General features: G+C 47.9%; 1 protein-coding gene and 2 non-coding genes across 3 annotated transcripts in view; 2 read left to right on the top strand and 1 right to left on the bottom strand.

Annotated features, from left to right (window-relative positions):
- PFAS (phosphoribosylformylglycinamidine synthase) overlaps positions 1 to 13,211 on the bottom strand; it is a 34,576-nt gene extending 21,365 nt beyond the window's left edge. Inside the window, exons 1-9 of the mRNA XM_063138265.1 lie at positions 13,100 to 13,211; positions 9,957 to 10,104; positions 9,620 to 9,755; positions 8,808 to 8,913; positions 8,045 to 8,231; positions 5,455 to 5,560; positions 3,487 to 3,627; positions 3,142 to 3,266; positions 515 to 643 (exon numbers count right to left, since the gene is read on the bottom strand). Coding sequence (XP_062994335.1) covers positions 515 to 643; positions 3,142 to 3,266; positions 3,487 to 3,627; positions 5,455 to 5,560; positions 8,045 to 8,231; positions 8,808 to 8,913; positions 9,620 to 9,755; positions 9,957 to 10,095 — 1,069 coding nt within the window. The 5' untranslated portion in view covers positions 10,096 to 10,104; positions 13,100 to 13,211. The remainder of the gene's footprint in view (positions 1 to 514; positions 644 to 3,141; positions 3,267 to 3,486; positions 3,628 to 5,454; positions 5,561 to 8,044; positions 8,232 to 8,807; positions 8,914 to 9,619; positions 9,756 to 9,956; positions 10,105 to 13,099) is intronic.
- TRNAG-GCC (transfer RNA glycine (anticodon GCC)) lies at positions 1,055 to 1,125 on the top strand. Its single transcript has one exon. It is a non-coding gene; the product is annotated as a tRNA-Gly (tRNA).
- Positions 13,212 to 13,876: 665 nt separating the features above from the next.
- On the top strand, positions 13,877 to 13,948 carry TRNAQ-CUG (transfer RNA glutamine (anticodon CUG)). Its single transcript has one exon. It is a non-coding gene; the product is annotated as a tRNA-Gln (tRNA).
- Positions 13,949 to 15,757: the final 1,809 nt, after the last annotated feature.

The following is a 15,757-nucleotide window of genomic DNA, read 5'->3' as shown; positions in this document are numbered from 1 at the left end:
ACTTTTCTGGCACACATAGGGTGGCCATATGAAAAGGAGGACGGGGCTCCTGTATCTTTAACAGTTGCATAGAAAAGGGAATTCCAGCAGGTGTCATTTGTAGATATGGAGACCCTGGTGAAATTCCCTCTTCATCACAACAGTTAAAGGTGGAGGAGCTATACTGCAGCTATACTGTGACCAGATTTAAAAGAGGGCAGGGCACCTGCAGCTTTAACTGTTGTGATGAAGAGGAAATTTCACCAGGTTCTCCATATATACAAATGACACCTGCTGAAATTCCCTTTTCAATGCAACTGTTAAAGATACACGAGACCTGTCCTCCTTTTCATATGGTCACCTAGGCACACAGTAAACGCAGCCCTACATGGAGGGAAGGAAGGAAGGGGGGGTTGGGGGGGGTGTCAGGGGGATTCCAAGCATCTAACCATTTGACACCAACACTTACGAAGTCAAAAGCCATTCTTCCACTCTATGCTTTTCAGGAAGTTGGGCACAAGCTGCTGCTACTAACCTGGGATGTGCAGATTGCCAAAACTGTATCCAGCCGTGCCAGCAATAACGTGGGCCCCGCGACCCGTGCACTGAACGTCCCGGATCCGCCCGCCCGTCCCTGTGGTGGCACCACTGAAGGGGGCCACGCCTGTGAGGAGAGATCAAAATCAAAGTCATCTGCAGAAAGGCACCCTCGACCGTCACACCACCTGTCATGTCTAGCTCTGCTCCCCTTGGGTTGGGGGAAGGTGTTTCAGGTAATCAATCAGACCCTGAAGTAGAGGAGTCTGCTACCAAATTTGCTGATTTATCATTGTTTTGTTTAGATGTATGTTTCTCTTTGAGTGTCAACAGCCTCGAACTTGTGGGAAAGATTTATTAAAATGCTTTAATAAATAATGTAAGATAACTTCACATTTTGTTCTTAGAGTCAGGAGATTAAAGTACATGTAGCAATTGTGTGTATGAATCAATCTCTCTCTCGCTCTCTCTGTCTCTGTGTGTGTGTGTGTGTGTGTGTGTATAACAATTTATACACTATGTCACATCAGCAACAAATGCATTGGTGGTTCAGTGGTAGAATTCTTGCTTGCCATGCAGGAGGCCCGGGTTTGATTCCCAGCCAATGCAAAGATCTTTTATATTTTATTAAAAGATGTAGCTTGGTGAGAGAGCACATGCTTTTCACGTACGAGGTCCTGAATTCAGTAACCAGTATGTCCAGCTTTTATCACGATGGGAGAAAGGTCTCCGTTGCTTGGGGCCCACCACTCTCATTGCGTCTCTGGGGAGGTCAGAGAGAAGGGGAGTTCGCAGAAATATAGGTCTGCTACGAAGTCTGAGATCAGAGTGGAAGAAGCCAGAAGCATATAAGCTTCTGTGGCTTGCTTGGGATTTGGGAATAACGGATGGCCAGCAACTCTGGGTACATTGGGCAGAGATGAAGGGGGGGGGGGAACGCAGCTCCACAACCCAATGCAGACTAGCCTTCGCCCAGCTCTTTCTATTTATTGCTTTTCTTTGCTTCCCTGTTTAGAAAACCATGGTTATCAATGGTGGAGGTGATGGTTGCCGCTTGATCTATGAAAGGATGAATGGCAAAGCCATCTTCAAGCTAGGGGATGCCACATAGCTCAGTGGTAAGGTGTGTGTGCTTTGCATTTATGAGGTCCTGGGTTCAATCCCCACCATCTCCACTTTTTTTTTTTTACTGAGGATCATAGAATCATAGAATAGTAGAGTTGGAAGGGGCCTACAAGGCCATCGAGTCCATCCCCCTGCTCAATGCAGGAATCCACCTTAAAGCATCCCTGACAGAGGGTTGTCCAGCTGTCAACAGCTATATCAGGGGTAGGGATAAGGCTATTAACAGCTATATCAGGGGTAGGGAACACCTGGCTTTCCAGAACTTCAGTGTCCATCATCCCTGACCACATGGGCTGAGGCTGATGGGCATTGAAGTCCACACCAAGCTCTAGGCTACTTCCAGGATCCAAGGAACATGCCTCTGAATGAATGCCAGTGAGAACAACAGCCAGAGGGGACTAGTTCACTCATATCCTGCTTTGAGGTTCCCCTAGTTGGCTTCTGGTTGGCCACTGTGGGAAACAGGATGCTGGAGTAGGTAGTCCTTGCACCCACCGCTGCCCCAAGATATTTGCTGCCTGAGGCAGAGAACAAAAGGGCACCCTTCTCCCATTCCACTAAGAAAAGAAAAGAAGGTGGCAGTCGAATCTTTCTTGAACACTGGGAATGGGACCACCGCACCTGAAAGCAGCATTCTAGCTTAAGAGGTGCAGGGCAGGCCATGCGGCACACAGCTCTCTCCTCCCACACCTTGCTGCTGCCTCCCAGCACCTGAGCCAGCCACCTCACTCTAGATAACAGTAGGGCAGGCCCCGTTTGCACCCGATCTCAGGTTTTTAATAGTTCCCAGATCACAGCAGGCAACCTGGTGCCCTCCAGATGTTTTGGGGTCCAACACCATTGCTAACAGCTTCATGGTCTCTAGCAGGACTCATTCTTCCCCTGCTACCTTACCCCTAATGTCAGGATCAGGCCCAGTCTCCCTAGTATGGATCCTGAATTAGACTCAGAGACTAAAGAAGACGACCAGCGAAGACAGGAAGCAGGGGAGGAAATTCTCCAAGACTCTCCAGGAGTCAAGGAGGAACCTTCCTAGGAGCTTATCGAACAGGAGGCCCAGGCTCCGAGATCTTCTTCCCCCTTCTCCCCGTCCCTGGGAACTCCATCTTTGTTAGAGGGGGAGGGAGCATTGGAATTGACAGATCTCAGAGTCCGCAGCGGGGTGAAGCAGGTGGAGTTTAGAGGAGGTGGGAGGTGGTCCCCTAGACTAGCCACACGGCAGAAGTTACGGTTTGAAGACCCTCCCAGAAGGAGGGTTCCAGTAAAAGCCTGTCGGGGGTGGTGGGAAAGCGCCCATTTAGTTGATAGGCAACTGCCTTCCTTTATTAGGCTAATTAAGCTTAGAGGATAGCTCCTAGCATTCACACTCCCTTCAGGTGTGAAGAGATGTCTATTTCCTGAATAAAGCTTTTTGTGGGTTGCAAAGCAGGCCTCTTTATCGTCTCACATCTCTGCAGGAAGGGCTCGGAATCACGACACTTTTGCCCCCACGTGACTCACCAGTGGGGAAGTTGTGGGTCTCAGCTGTGAAAATGACATGCCGGGTGGAGGTACGCTTCTCGAAGGGGCTGGCGCGGGACGGGTCCCTGGGCCACAGCGAAAGGACCTCCCTGCCTTGGATGGCACTGTTGGGGGAAAGACAACACACACGCACACACACACACACACACGCTCAAGCCTCAAGAAACCACATGGCCACCAAGCAGGAAGCCTTGCAAGTTGCCATGGCAACCATGTTTCTTCCCCTCCTTCCCCCACAAGGGTAACTGGGGTGGGAGGGTTGGGGCGCGGCCGACCATGTGCAACTCAGCTCTTCCCCTGTTCCCCTCCCAGAGGCCAACCCACCTGCTGTTGTCACAGAACTTGATGACGTTATTGGGGTTGCTGCGTTCTTGGGTCTTCATGATGGACTCGAAGAGCGACTCCTTGACCTCCTTCCCGTCCACCAGGAGGCGCCCTTTGAAGAACCAATGCCGACTGTGTTCGCTGCAAGGAGTACAGACAGCAGGAATGAGAGACGAGTTCAGGGGCAGAGGAAACCGCAAGCCTAGTGATGTTTGCACTGACTGGCAGCAGCTCTTCCGGGATCCCAAGTAGAAAGAGGTATTTTATATTCCCAGGTCTCTGATCCTGATTTCAATGCCAGGGGTTGAACCCGGAGCCTTCTGCTTGCAAAGCACGTGCTCCATTTGAGCCTCAGAAGGCCCCGCCCCTGACCCCGCCCCTGACCCCTGGCGGATCTCCAGCTTTTCCACATTCGCCACAAGGCCCGACCCAAGACACTTTGCTGGCTGAGGCGAAAGACAAGATGTGCCCCCTCCCATTCATTGTACAAAATCTGAATGGATGGGTAGTTGAGTCCTTCTTCAGCACTGGAATCGGGACAGCATCACCCACCATGCGTGAAGACATCAAGCTAGCTTAGGAGGCACAGAGAAGGCCATGAAGTACACAGCTCCTCTCCTCCAAAGACCTTGCTGCCACCTCCCAAAATCTGCCGCCTGAGGCAATTGCCTCACCCTGCCTAATGGTAGGGCCAGCCGTCTTCCCCACCCCCCACAATTCTCTAAGGTTGAAATTCCTCTCCTAAGACTTAGTTACTGGCAGAAAAGACCTTTAAACTAAAATCAGATGGTATTTTTGTTACTTCTGTTATTTTTGATTCAACACCCCCTGCCTTATAATTTGCTCTGTTTCATTTAGCTTGCTGCTTGTATGCCACCTCGAGCGCTGGAAGGGTGGCTAATAAACCATTTTAATGAACCCATTGATTGATTAATTAATTATGGCATGGGTGAATTTGGTTTTCATCAAAATGCCAAGTCTGAAGAGCTATCCAAATGTTCAGGGAAAAGTTGGGATCAGTTGCTCTCTCTCTCTTAGCCAGGAGGAATTTAGGGACGTTCTACACAATGATGTTTAACCCATTTTTTAATGCTATTACCATATTTCTTCGATTGTAAGACGCCATCGATTGTAAGACGCACACTATTTTCAGTACCACCAACAGAAAAAAAAACCCTAAGACACACCCGTGATTCTAAGACGCACCCCATTTTTAGAGATGTTTATATGGGGGGGGGGAAAGTGTGTCTTAGAATCGAAGAAAAAGGGTAATAGGATTTGCGTGGTGCTTTAAAACAGCACCCTGCTCAACTGAAAGAGCGGAAACTAGAAATGTGGTTATTTAAACTGAGCAACCTGGTAGGAATTATTCTTCCTGGGAACACTCAGACTTAAATGTACCCATTACCAGGGTTGTAACTGATGCTGTTTTTAAATAGTAGGATATTTGGCTCCCTCTTATCTATGTTACATTGCCGCAATTGTACAGCCTGTTAATACACCCAGCAGACCCTATGGCTCTATTCCAAATGCATTACAGTTAACTATACTACTCCAAACTGCATTGTATGCATTTTTTTTTTACTGCCAGCAGTTGGAGCTATTGCACTATTTAAATCACTGGGAAGGTCACAGATTTGACAGTGAGAATCTGAACAGCCCATTATTGTAGGATCGTGGCCCTGCTGATGATGGGCTGTTTCGATCCTCACCTTACGGAGGGGCTCCTTCCCTAACTCCCCACCCCCAATGAGGGCCACAGAAAGTTGAGTGTCAGTTGGAAAGGGGAAAATGGGAGGTGTAGAATGGAATGCTCTGCTTGGAGGGAGTGGCCGGCTGGAACCCCGATTAGTAGACAGGATACGCTGCAACATTTTATTGCTGGTCCCACTTGCATTTAAAAACAAACAAAACTTCTTTCGCCAACAAGTGGCCCTCTGCTCAGCACCCCGATAGCAAAGCAGGTACCTGTTTGATTGCGCTAGATCAAAGCACTCCACGCTGGTGGGATTTCTGCCAAGTTTCTGGAAGAGGCCCGTGTAGAAGTCCAAATCCCAGGAATCAAAGGCCAGGCCTAAAGAGACAGGAAAGTATTTGAGTTAAGCTGACACAGCTACTAGGCTTTATATTCATCCCTTCACTCTGTTCTATCCACCAACTGTCCACCAATAACATCTTATCTCATAATTGTATTGTATTATTGAATTTATATCCCACCTTTTTTCCTCAAAGGAACTCAAGGCAGCATACATAATCCTCCTCTCCATTTTATCCTCACAACAACCCTGTGAGGTAGGCTGGGCTGAGAGTCTGTGACTGGCCCAAAGACACCCAGTGGGTTTCCATGGCCGAGTGGGGACTAGAACCCAGATCTCCAGACTTCCAGTCCAGCACTTTAGCCACTACACCACACGGAAATGGAGAGAGCATAGACTTCTACTTGCACGGGTAGGGACAGAATGCAGAACCTGGGGGCCGTATTCAGTCCTTGGCGGTTTCCAGCGCAGCCCGTATAGCTGTGGGGACCTCGTCTGGAGTTTCCCTTGTTAGTGCCAGCAAGGAAAAGGCTGGGATTTCCTTTGGCAGCACTAGCAAGGGAGTCCTTCCCCCATCTCCAATCACTCCTGAGAGAGAGCAAAGGAAGCTCTTCTCTTAGAACAAGGGTGCACAACCGTTTCAGCTCCAAGGGCCGCATCGGATGTCTGCTGGAGTGTCAGGGGCCACCTATGGGCACGCAACCGTGCACACACCCCTGAGAGATGGGAGAGAAGGGAAGGCCTTCCCTTGAGAGTGCTAGCAAGGTTAAAGGGGCGCTGAAGTGAATGCAAATGAATGTGCGTGCATCCCTGCACGTGCCCATGCACACACCCTGGCGCCTCAGCAGTCACTCAATGCAGCCCTCAGGGCCAAAAAAGTTATCTAGGATTTTGACTGAAAAATACGGGGCTAATTTTATTTATTTATTTATTACATTTCTATACCGCCCAATAGCCGAAGCTCTCTGGGCGGTTCACAAGCTCTCTGGGCGGAGAGAGCTTGTGAAAAAGCTCTCTCTGGGCTCTCTCTCTCTCTCCAAAAGCTCTCTCTGGGCGGAGAGAGCTTTTGGAGTTTTCATAACTCCAAAAGACAAAAACCGTCAGGCCCCACATGGCTCTTTGCAACTCAGGGATTCAGGGAAGAATTAGGAGAGTAAAAAGATTCAAAGAACTATTAATCAAAGGTGCATCTACACAGGGATTTAAGATACACCCTGCATCAGACATCACCTAAAATGTCGTGTTTCTCAGAAACCTCCTGCCTTCGTGGGAGACAAATGACGAGGCCTGCTAGGTAATCCACAAAGCTTTATTTAAGCAAGAAACATCTCTTCCCACCTGAAGAGAGTCTAATCTCTTGGAACCTATCCCCTAGGCGAAAACTACGCAAACTAAGTGAGTCGATTGTCCGTACAACAAGAATGGAAAGCCCTTTCCCCAGACACGTTAACTTCAGAGAGACTAGTTCCGAGGTGGCTTCTGAAGTGATGCGAGCCGGGCCGACTCCCTCTCGCTCTGCCCGTTTAAGTCTGCGGCGTACTCTAGGATCGGCTAACCTGTCCGTGCTCTCCTTTGGAAGAATGTTGGCTTCCCACTGACTGCGTATTATTTGCCCTTGATGAGATAAGCTCTGGAGAGAGTTCACCACCAGCTGGTGAAGAGCCCATGAGAGCTGTCTCCCCCACTGGTACAGGCTGGCCTGTGTCTGGCGCCAATTTCTCTACTTCAGAGTCTGATTCTGATAGATTACCTGAAACACCTTCTTCCAAACTAGGGGAGCAGAGCTAGACATCACCTAAAGCACTCTGAGATGCACCAAAAAAATCAGCAGTGTCATCTAATGTAATTTGGCTGGACTTTAGCATTTTAGATTACAGGCAGGCAGAACTATTTCTTTGTATGCTCCCTCATATATATATATTTCTAAATCTTCTCACACACAGAAAAGTAACATACCAGGAAGAAAGATGCATCAGGACCGTATTCCCTGTCAAATTAATTTTTGATTGTGAAAGAAGTTTGTTTTTAAACACAAGTGGGACCCGCAACAAAATGTTGCAGCGCATTCTCTCTCTTCAGGATTCCAGGGAGCCATTCCCTCCAAGCAGAGCATTCCATTCCACACCTCCCAGCTGATACTCAACTTTCTGTGGCCCTCAATGGGGTTGGGGTGCGCTTCCTTAAAAGTTTTTTTTTAAAAAAAAAAACTCTACTTTTTCACACCTCAGGGTTCCCCTCATTAAGCAGATACCTATCCTCTGGTTTCTCATCGGCTCCATTTCTATCGGCACGCAGCACCCGGGTTGGGTATTAGCGTGAGCGAAACACGCAGCCCTCCACTTTCAGTTTGAATTGGTACAGTCCCCAAAGAATCCCCACATTATTTTGCTGGCAGTATAGCTCAGCTCAGACAGTAATCGATGTCTTATCATTATCCTTCCAATCTTCAAGCCACTGTCCCCTAGCTGTTAGCCACACTCCTATGGGCTTCCTCTCCCCCCACCCACCCCATTAAGCCATACCAAGCTGGTTGTTAGCTTTCACCAGCGCTGCTCTTCCTTCTCCTAAAATATCGACGTGGAACACAGGCTCCGGGTGGGTTGCTATAGCAAAGCTGCTGATGGATTCTGGGTAGCACTGTTCAGTCATCCGGTCATGTAGTGAAGATACTATGGCGTCTTCCTGGGATGACGACGGATGCTTGTCACACTGAAAGAGAACGCCGTGGGCACAATCAGGCAAAGATTTCCAAATCCCTATGGGATTCTGGTGCACGTGGCAGAGGAAACAGTCAGGGTTAAGCATCGGATCTAAGGCCGTACTCCAAAAACAGAAGAGGCAGGACAGAGGATAGTGGTGAGCCCGCGCATCAAGAGCAGGGCTAGTCAGCGCATGAGTGGTTCAGCACATGATTAGTTCTTCTGAAGGAGGCTAAACTGATCTTCCACCAGAAACTTCTTGGGAACCTTCCAATGTTGCACTCGGAAGCCATAAACGCCCTCAATTTTAGGTGCCGTGCTGTTGCTTTTCGACGACCCACACACACAGTGCAATAAAAACGCTGCAATCCTATGCACATTTACCTGGGAGCAAGCCCCGCTGAATGCAGCGGGGATTACTTCTGAGTAAATATGCGTAGGATTGCGCTGTTCATGGCAATAAAAACACAGGGGGTCACTTTGTTGTGCATGGAGAAAGGAAAGCCACGGGAGAGGGGTGCAGGATTTTCCTGTCAGGCAAATCGTGCTCGTTGGAAGCATCGTGGCAGGAAAAACACACGCTCACCTTGAAGAGGTAACGACGGGAACACTCAATACGGTCGATCTTTTCTAGCCCAGCGGCCCAGCAAATTGAAACTGCATTAGTGGAGGAAGCTGTTGAGAAGTTCAGCCTAAAACATAAAATGATTTTTTAAAAAATACAGATGAAATTTCATGCTTACACGTCAAACCTCATTCAACTGTAAACACACACAGACACTTATAAACCCATTTCAGACGCCATGGCTGAACCATTGTTTATTTATTGTGAAGGAGTTTTGGGCCTGCGAAAAGGTTTGCTTCTCATCTATTGGACAGTGCAATGTCTCTTTAATAGGGATTAGTACTTTTGTGGGAAGGTTATTATACAGATAAAATTTGTACTGGAACAGTCTTTAATATTCACTGAAGTACACGCTCTTTTAAATTATTTACCTGCTTAATGGAAATTAACAAATGGTTCGGTAAATGGATCTTCTGCACCCTTCTGACAGCTAAAAGACTGATATCACAACCCAGGAAGGATAAACACTCACCTCCTATAATGCAATGGACTGAGAACCATATAACACTTTCAATATTAGAAAGGGTTACATATAAACGTCACCTTCAAATTGATACTTATTTGGAGATTTGGCCCACTTTTGTTGCCAAATATTTTGTTGCCTATGTACGATTGCTAGAAAGTTGTACGAATTTCATACAAATCCATGTATGTAATGTGTACATTTTAAAAATAGGGGGGGATACAAAACTGACTGCCCACGGGCTCCACATTGGGAAACCCTGCATTATAGGGTGTAGGCTATGTAACGCTCCCTCTTCAGCTGGACTCACCGGGGGCCAATCTCTATTAGCAGATCAGAAGGCGATGGGTTGAGGAAAGATTTGGTTGCAATGTCGCCATGTTCGAAAGGGCAGCCAAAGACCCAATGCAGCATCTCAGTCTCCTGTGAGTTGGGGGGCGTCCCCTCTGACAACAAAAAACAGAACAGAGAGACGTATGGCCATGGTTACCCACAATGCAACAGGGCAATTACCCAGCACACAACCGGCTCCACAGCGAGTCAGGAAGGGCAGTCCACTGCCAAATGCATACCTCCCTCAACACCGAATTGCCCACCCTCCATTTTATTTCAGAATCCAAACGCAGGCACCGGTTCCATTCCCGTACCTGTCCAGTTGACGTTGAAACACAATTCCTTCTGCACCGCTTTGACGCCATCGCCCAAGGCAGCTTGGGCTGAGCGCAGAAGGCTGCTGAGACCACTCTCTGCCTCGCTGGGCTGCTGGTAATAGTGCAGAACCACCATGGCAGCGTCCTAAAGGGGAAAGAAATGTCGGCAACTGTAGGTGATCGCTTAGGACGGCATTTGATAAAGGGCCTCCCTTTTGCTGAAAAAGGAGATGGAAGGAACCTTGGCCTATCTAAGCCATGCAGTTCTAGGCCTTAGGAATGGAAGCATGGAAAGAGGGAATGGATGCCACAGGATGATAGGTAGCACCATTGCTAGGCAATTTAAAGATTCAAAGCCCATACTCCTAGGACACAAATCTGCATCTGCTCATTTATATCTATATATGCAAATTTAGAAATAATTACAAGATTTAAATTTCGCAGGAGCCAAATAATTCCTCATCCAAATAATCACAAATAAAGTAAATTCTTCCATTAATTTGCAGCTTGACACAGTGGAAAAGGGGGGATTTTCCTTTAAGTTTAATTGCCATACAGGGGAATATTAGGGAACGTTCCAGTATGTGGGAAAGGGTGGGGAGAAACACCTCCCTTTGGAGTGTGTTGAATAGATCCGGGGTCCTGGGGAAATAGATTCTCTAACAACACAGCTGACAATAGGAAAAGGATCCCAGTAACAGAGGGAGGAGGACTTGCAAGGCCTAGGCCTAGGCTTCAATGCATGCAAGATGATATGCTCGGAGGACGGCAAAAAGGGAGAGGGCCTTTTCTGTGATGGCCCCCCAATTGTGGAATGAACTCCCTAACAAGGCCTGCCTAGCGCCAACACTGATAACTTTTTGGCGCCAGGTTAAAACTTTTCTCTTTCCCCAGGCATTTTGAAATATGTGATGAGCTTTACGGATCCTAGATTTGTTTTTAAAGTTGTTCATAGTTGTTTTAAATGTATGTTCCTGTGTATGCTTTAAATTTTGTATATTGCTTTTAAGTGTTTTAATCTTATGTAAACTGCCCAGAGAGCTACAGCTATGGGGTGGTATGCAAATGTAATTAATAAATAAATAAATAAATGTGAATGAGTAGTTCAGAGCTTATTTCCCTGTGTCTGACAGACTGCTAAAGTTACTTGAAGACAGGAATTATGGATGTCTGAATCAACTCTAGGGGTTCCTCCACAACCAACAATCCACTTTGCTCCAGTCCCAGAGCACTGTGCGGTATTCTAGGGGCAAGAGGGTGAAAAAGTCCATCTTGCTAGAGCCAAAAAACTAGCAAGCAAACCAAATAGGTCAGCGCCCTCTGAATCACTCACACTTCTTGCATCATCTGTGTAAGGCTTAGGGAACCACCTCCAATTCTCCACCTCACAAAACTGCACACACACATTATGGCTAGGGTGACCGTGTGGAAAGGAGGACAGGGCTCCTGTATCTTTAACAGATGTATTGAAAAGGGAATTTCAGAAGGGGCCATTTGTATCATGCATGCAGCACCCGGTGAAATTCCCTTTTCATTACAACAGTGAAAGCTGCAGGAGTCCTGCCTTCTTGACCAGATACAAAAGAGGGCAGGGCTCCTGCAGCTTTCACTATTGTGATGAAGAGGGAATTTCACCAGGTTCCCCATATATACAAATGACACCTGCTGAAATTCCCTTTTCCATACAGCTGTTAAAGATTCAGGAGCCCTGTCCTCCTTTCCATATGGTCACCCTAAATATGGCAAACCATTCCATGCATACCAAAAGTGATTTGTTCAACGGGAACATACTTTATTCCTGTATTGCTTGGATCCAGCTAAAATTAATTGTGACTTACAACACCACTGCTATCAATGGAACTTAAACACATCCCAACTAATATGTTGTTGTTAACATAGTGACATTAAAATGCATGGCGTTTTACAGAATACAAGATAGACCTCAGCCCCAAGGAGCCTGCAATCTACCATTCAACACAAGGGAGATAATAGGGAAATTTAGGCAGGTGCAACCAGGGCAAAGAATATGCATTTATAGATTCCCATTAGAGTGGGATATGGGAATTAATAAATTTAAAGAAGAAGAAGGAGGAGGAGGAAGGGGAAGAAGAAGGAGATTGTTCCTTGGTTTCCCTGTGGTATAGTCATGACTAACGTTTTCCAGATTGGGAACTTCATACATATGATTTCCCATAAAATACTAAACAGGGACTGGGGCCTCTTTTTAAACATTTGCAAACACACCATAAATGCGCTTTTGCAATTACAGAGGTACATGTGCCAGGAATTCAGAATTGGCTGAGGCTTTGGGCTGGTTCACACATGCATGCTCACTGCTCAGTCACCGGAAAACACAATGTTTTTCAGCATAGTTGATTCACACATTCAGCTGTCCTTCAAAAAGCGGTCACTAAGTGAGGCCCACGCATGTGTGAATCTGACCATCATGCACCCAAAGAAAAAACAGCTCTGGGTTTTGGTGGCACACACAATGTGTCTGTCCATCAAAATATCCCAGTGTGGAATCGCAGAAGTCTGGATGATCCACACATGGGTTGAAGGTTACTTCTGCCACATATGTGGAAATCAACATAGGAAGATTCAAGGAGTTCTCAAGCTTTGGCAAGCACTGGGTTTAGCCCTACAAAGTGCAAATCCATCTTGCATTTCACAAAATGCAATGTTCTAGTCCACACTTATTCAGGTCTCCAGGGGACAAATCTGTTTAAGCAGCCTTTCCCAACCTGGTGCCCTCCAGTTGGGTTGGACTACAACTCCCAGCATCCCGGATACTGGGAGTTGTAATCCAACCCATTTGGAGGGAACCAAGCTGGTTCCTTCTTCTTCTTTAAAGTTAACTTACACGGCTCTTATCTTGAGACTAGAAAGATGCGCGGCTCTCCAGTCCCACATCCGACACGCTGGCTGCGGGTCGCGAGTTCGAATCTCGCTCTCGCACCCCTTCTTACCTCACTAGACCGTAGCGAGGAGGACACACGTGGAAGAAACTCTTCCGCACCTCTGGGATCCGCTACATCCCCCAAATCCAGCTCCAGGCACGCTGGAGCCCGCGGAGAGGGTGGGTGGGCTGCAGAGCAACCTCCCTCCCCGCGGTTCTTGCGCTGCGCGGAGTTTCTTACCTGCGGATCTTGCGGGCTGCTTTCTCCCTCTGGAGATCTCTCCCTCTCCCGATCTGCCCTGGCCCTCGATCACGGGGCAACCGAAAAGACAGAGGCGAGTCTGTGCGCGCTGGGTTGGGGGAGTCCCGTGCGCAGGGGCCCCTTTAGTGGGAGGAGAAAAGGGAGGCTGCCATTGGAGGGGGCGGGAAGGAGGGTGTCGAAAGGCCCCATTGGCTGCAGCTCTTCCTCCCTTCAACCTCTATCCCACCCCCCACCCCTGGCCTTGAGTGGAGGCACGTGGGTGCGGCGCAAACTTTGCTGCTGGAGATTGCGGGTGGGGAAAGTGAGCCAAGAATCCTGACCCCAAAATCCCCCTTTCCATTCACTGCCATGATCACCCCCACTACCACCCACTTTCCAGAACATCCTGGCTCCTAACACAAACACCCCCACGCCCCCCCTTCTAGTTTTGAAAGCAGAACCCAGGGGGGCAAAATCAAGTCCTACTTAAGAGTAAACCCATAGAAATGAATAGGACTTCAGTTGTTCAAGACTAGCTTAAATTCCAGTTAGCAGTCCAAGTAGGATTTATGTTGGATTTTGCCCAGGAGTACTAGAGCGTGTCCTTTCCACGAGCGTTACTAACTCCCTTTCGTCCCTCTTTGGGTAGAACTCGGGAGTTTCGATCTCTTTCCCCCTCCCCCCCAAACCAGATAGTCTGTGGATGAATGGTTCGGTGAGCCAAATTTTCCCGGCCACCGGGATAGCTGCTACGCACAGAGTTAGTTTTACATGAGTGGTTCCATGGTGTAATGGTTAGCACTTTGGACTCTGAATCCAGCGATCCGAGTTCAAATCTCGGTGGAACCTGTTTTTGGAGTGGGCAATGGAGAAAACTAGCTCAGAGCAGAGTAAAATCTGTGCTTCCAGTTTTTTTTTTAAAAAAAGATCCTGGAGTAAGTGGAATAACAAAAATGGAAAAGGCCCTCCAAGGGCGTCCTGTTTAGTTTTTCCCAACCTCCAGATGTGTTGGATTACAATTCCCAGCCTGTTGGTTGGGGGATGATGGGAGCTGTAGTCCAACACAGGGTGGGAACCATAATCCAACACATATGAGTGCACCTGGTTGAAGAAGGTTGAACTTGGCTCAGCAATACTACAAACGAGAAGGATCTTGGAATTGTTGTAGATCACAAGCTGAATATGAGCCAACAGTGCGATATGGCTGCAAGAAAAGCAAATGCTATTTTGGGCTGCATTAATAGAAGTATAGCTTCCAAATCACGGGAGGTACTGGTTCCTCTCTATTCGGGCCTGGTTAGGCCTCATCTAGAGTATTGCGTCCTGTTCTGGGCTCCACAATTCAAGAAGGACGAGGGCAACCAGGATGATCAGGGGGCTGGAAACAAAGCCCTATGAAGAGAGACTGAAACAACTGGGCATGTTTAGCCTGGAGAAGAGAAGATTGAGGGGAAACATGAGAGCACTCTTCAAATACTTAAAAGGTTGTCACACAGAGGAGGGCCAGGATCTCTTCTCGATCCTCCCAGAGTGCAGGACATGGAATAACGGGCTCAAGTTAAAGGAAGCCAGATTCCGGCTGGACATCAGGAAAAACTTCCTGACTGTTAGAGCAGTACGACAATGGAATCAGTTACCTAGGGAGGTTGTGGGCTCTCCCACACTAGAGGCCTTCAAGAGGCAGCTGGACAACCGTCAGGGATGCTTTCAGGTGGATTCCTGCATTGAGCAGGAGGTTGGACTCAATGGCCTTGTAGGCCCCTTCCAACTCTGCTATTCTGATTCTATGATTCATCCTCAGTCAGCCCATGCTGGCTGGGGAGCATGGTTACTATAGTCCAAAACATCTGGAAGGTACCAGGTTGGGGGGAGTCCAAGATAGAGGATGCGTGGTCCTTTCCAAGCTGGCAATAAAATTTAGAAAATACGCAGGACGGACTTGGGTTAAAACTGAAGCTTCTCTCGTTTTTAAGGACGAAAGCTTCTCCGCTTGCTCAGCACAAATTCCTCCATGGCACAATGCAGAGCCACCCGCTGAACTGGTCTTCTGACGTCACAGCAGCCAGCAGCCTTGGTCAAGGCCGTGTGTGGTTGTGGGGGGACAAGACTCTAAGCCGTTACACCATCCCACACGGTTCTCCAGCCAACCTCCTCCCACCAGAGCTCAAAAGCCAAATAGGTCAGGATATGCGGCTGCAGCGTTAGGCTTTGGCAGCTCAGAAAGTGTGTTCCAGTTTGAGGACACTGTGTCCTGACCACTTACAAAAGAGGAGTTGACGGGCAAGGGACTAGGACTATGCCAAAAACAGCCCCTCCCCCTCTCAAAACCACAGCCAAGGAGGTATGGTGAAGCACTAACCCAGCCTTCCTCAGCAGTGTGCCCTCCAGATGTGTTGAACTACAATTCCCATAATCCCTTCAGACAACTAGAAATCCTAGACAACCAGTAACGCCACACAGGCAAGTGAGCCAGCTAATTGTATGGCTAACATGGAAACTTTTCCTACATGTTCATCCACTGTATCTGTAATTGAGATCCATGCGCGACAGGCGAATCGTTTCCTTTTCTGTTTTTCTGCTATATAACCTCTAGGTGGCAGTGTGGTATAGCAGAATAGTGCAAATACACAGGTGGAAATTGTGCTTCTTTCACTTTTA

Source organism: Elgaria multicarinata, chromosome 11 (genome assembly GCF_023053635.1).
Source record: "Elgaria multicarinata webbii isolate HBS135686 ecotype San Diego chromosome 11, rElgMul1.1.pri, whole genome shotgun sequence".
NCBI lineage: Eukaryota > Metazoa > Chordata > Lepidosauria > Squamata > Anguidae > Elgaria > Elgaria multicarinata.
The sequence above is the reverse complement of the archived record's forward strand: the minus strand, read 5'-3'. Positions and strand labels throughout refer to the sequence as shown.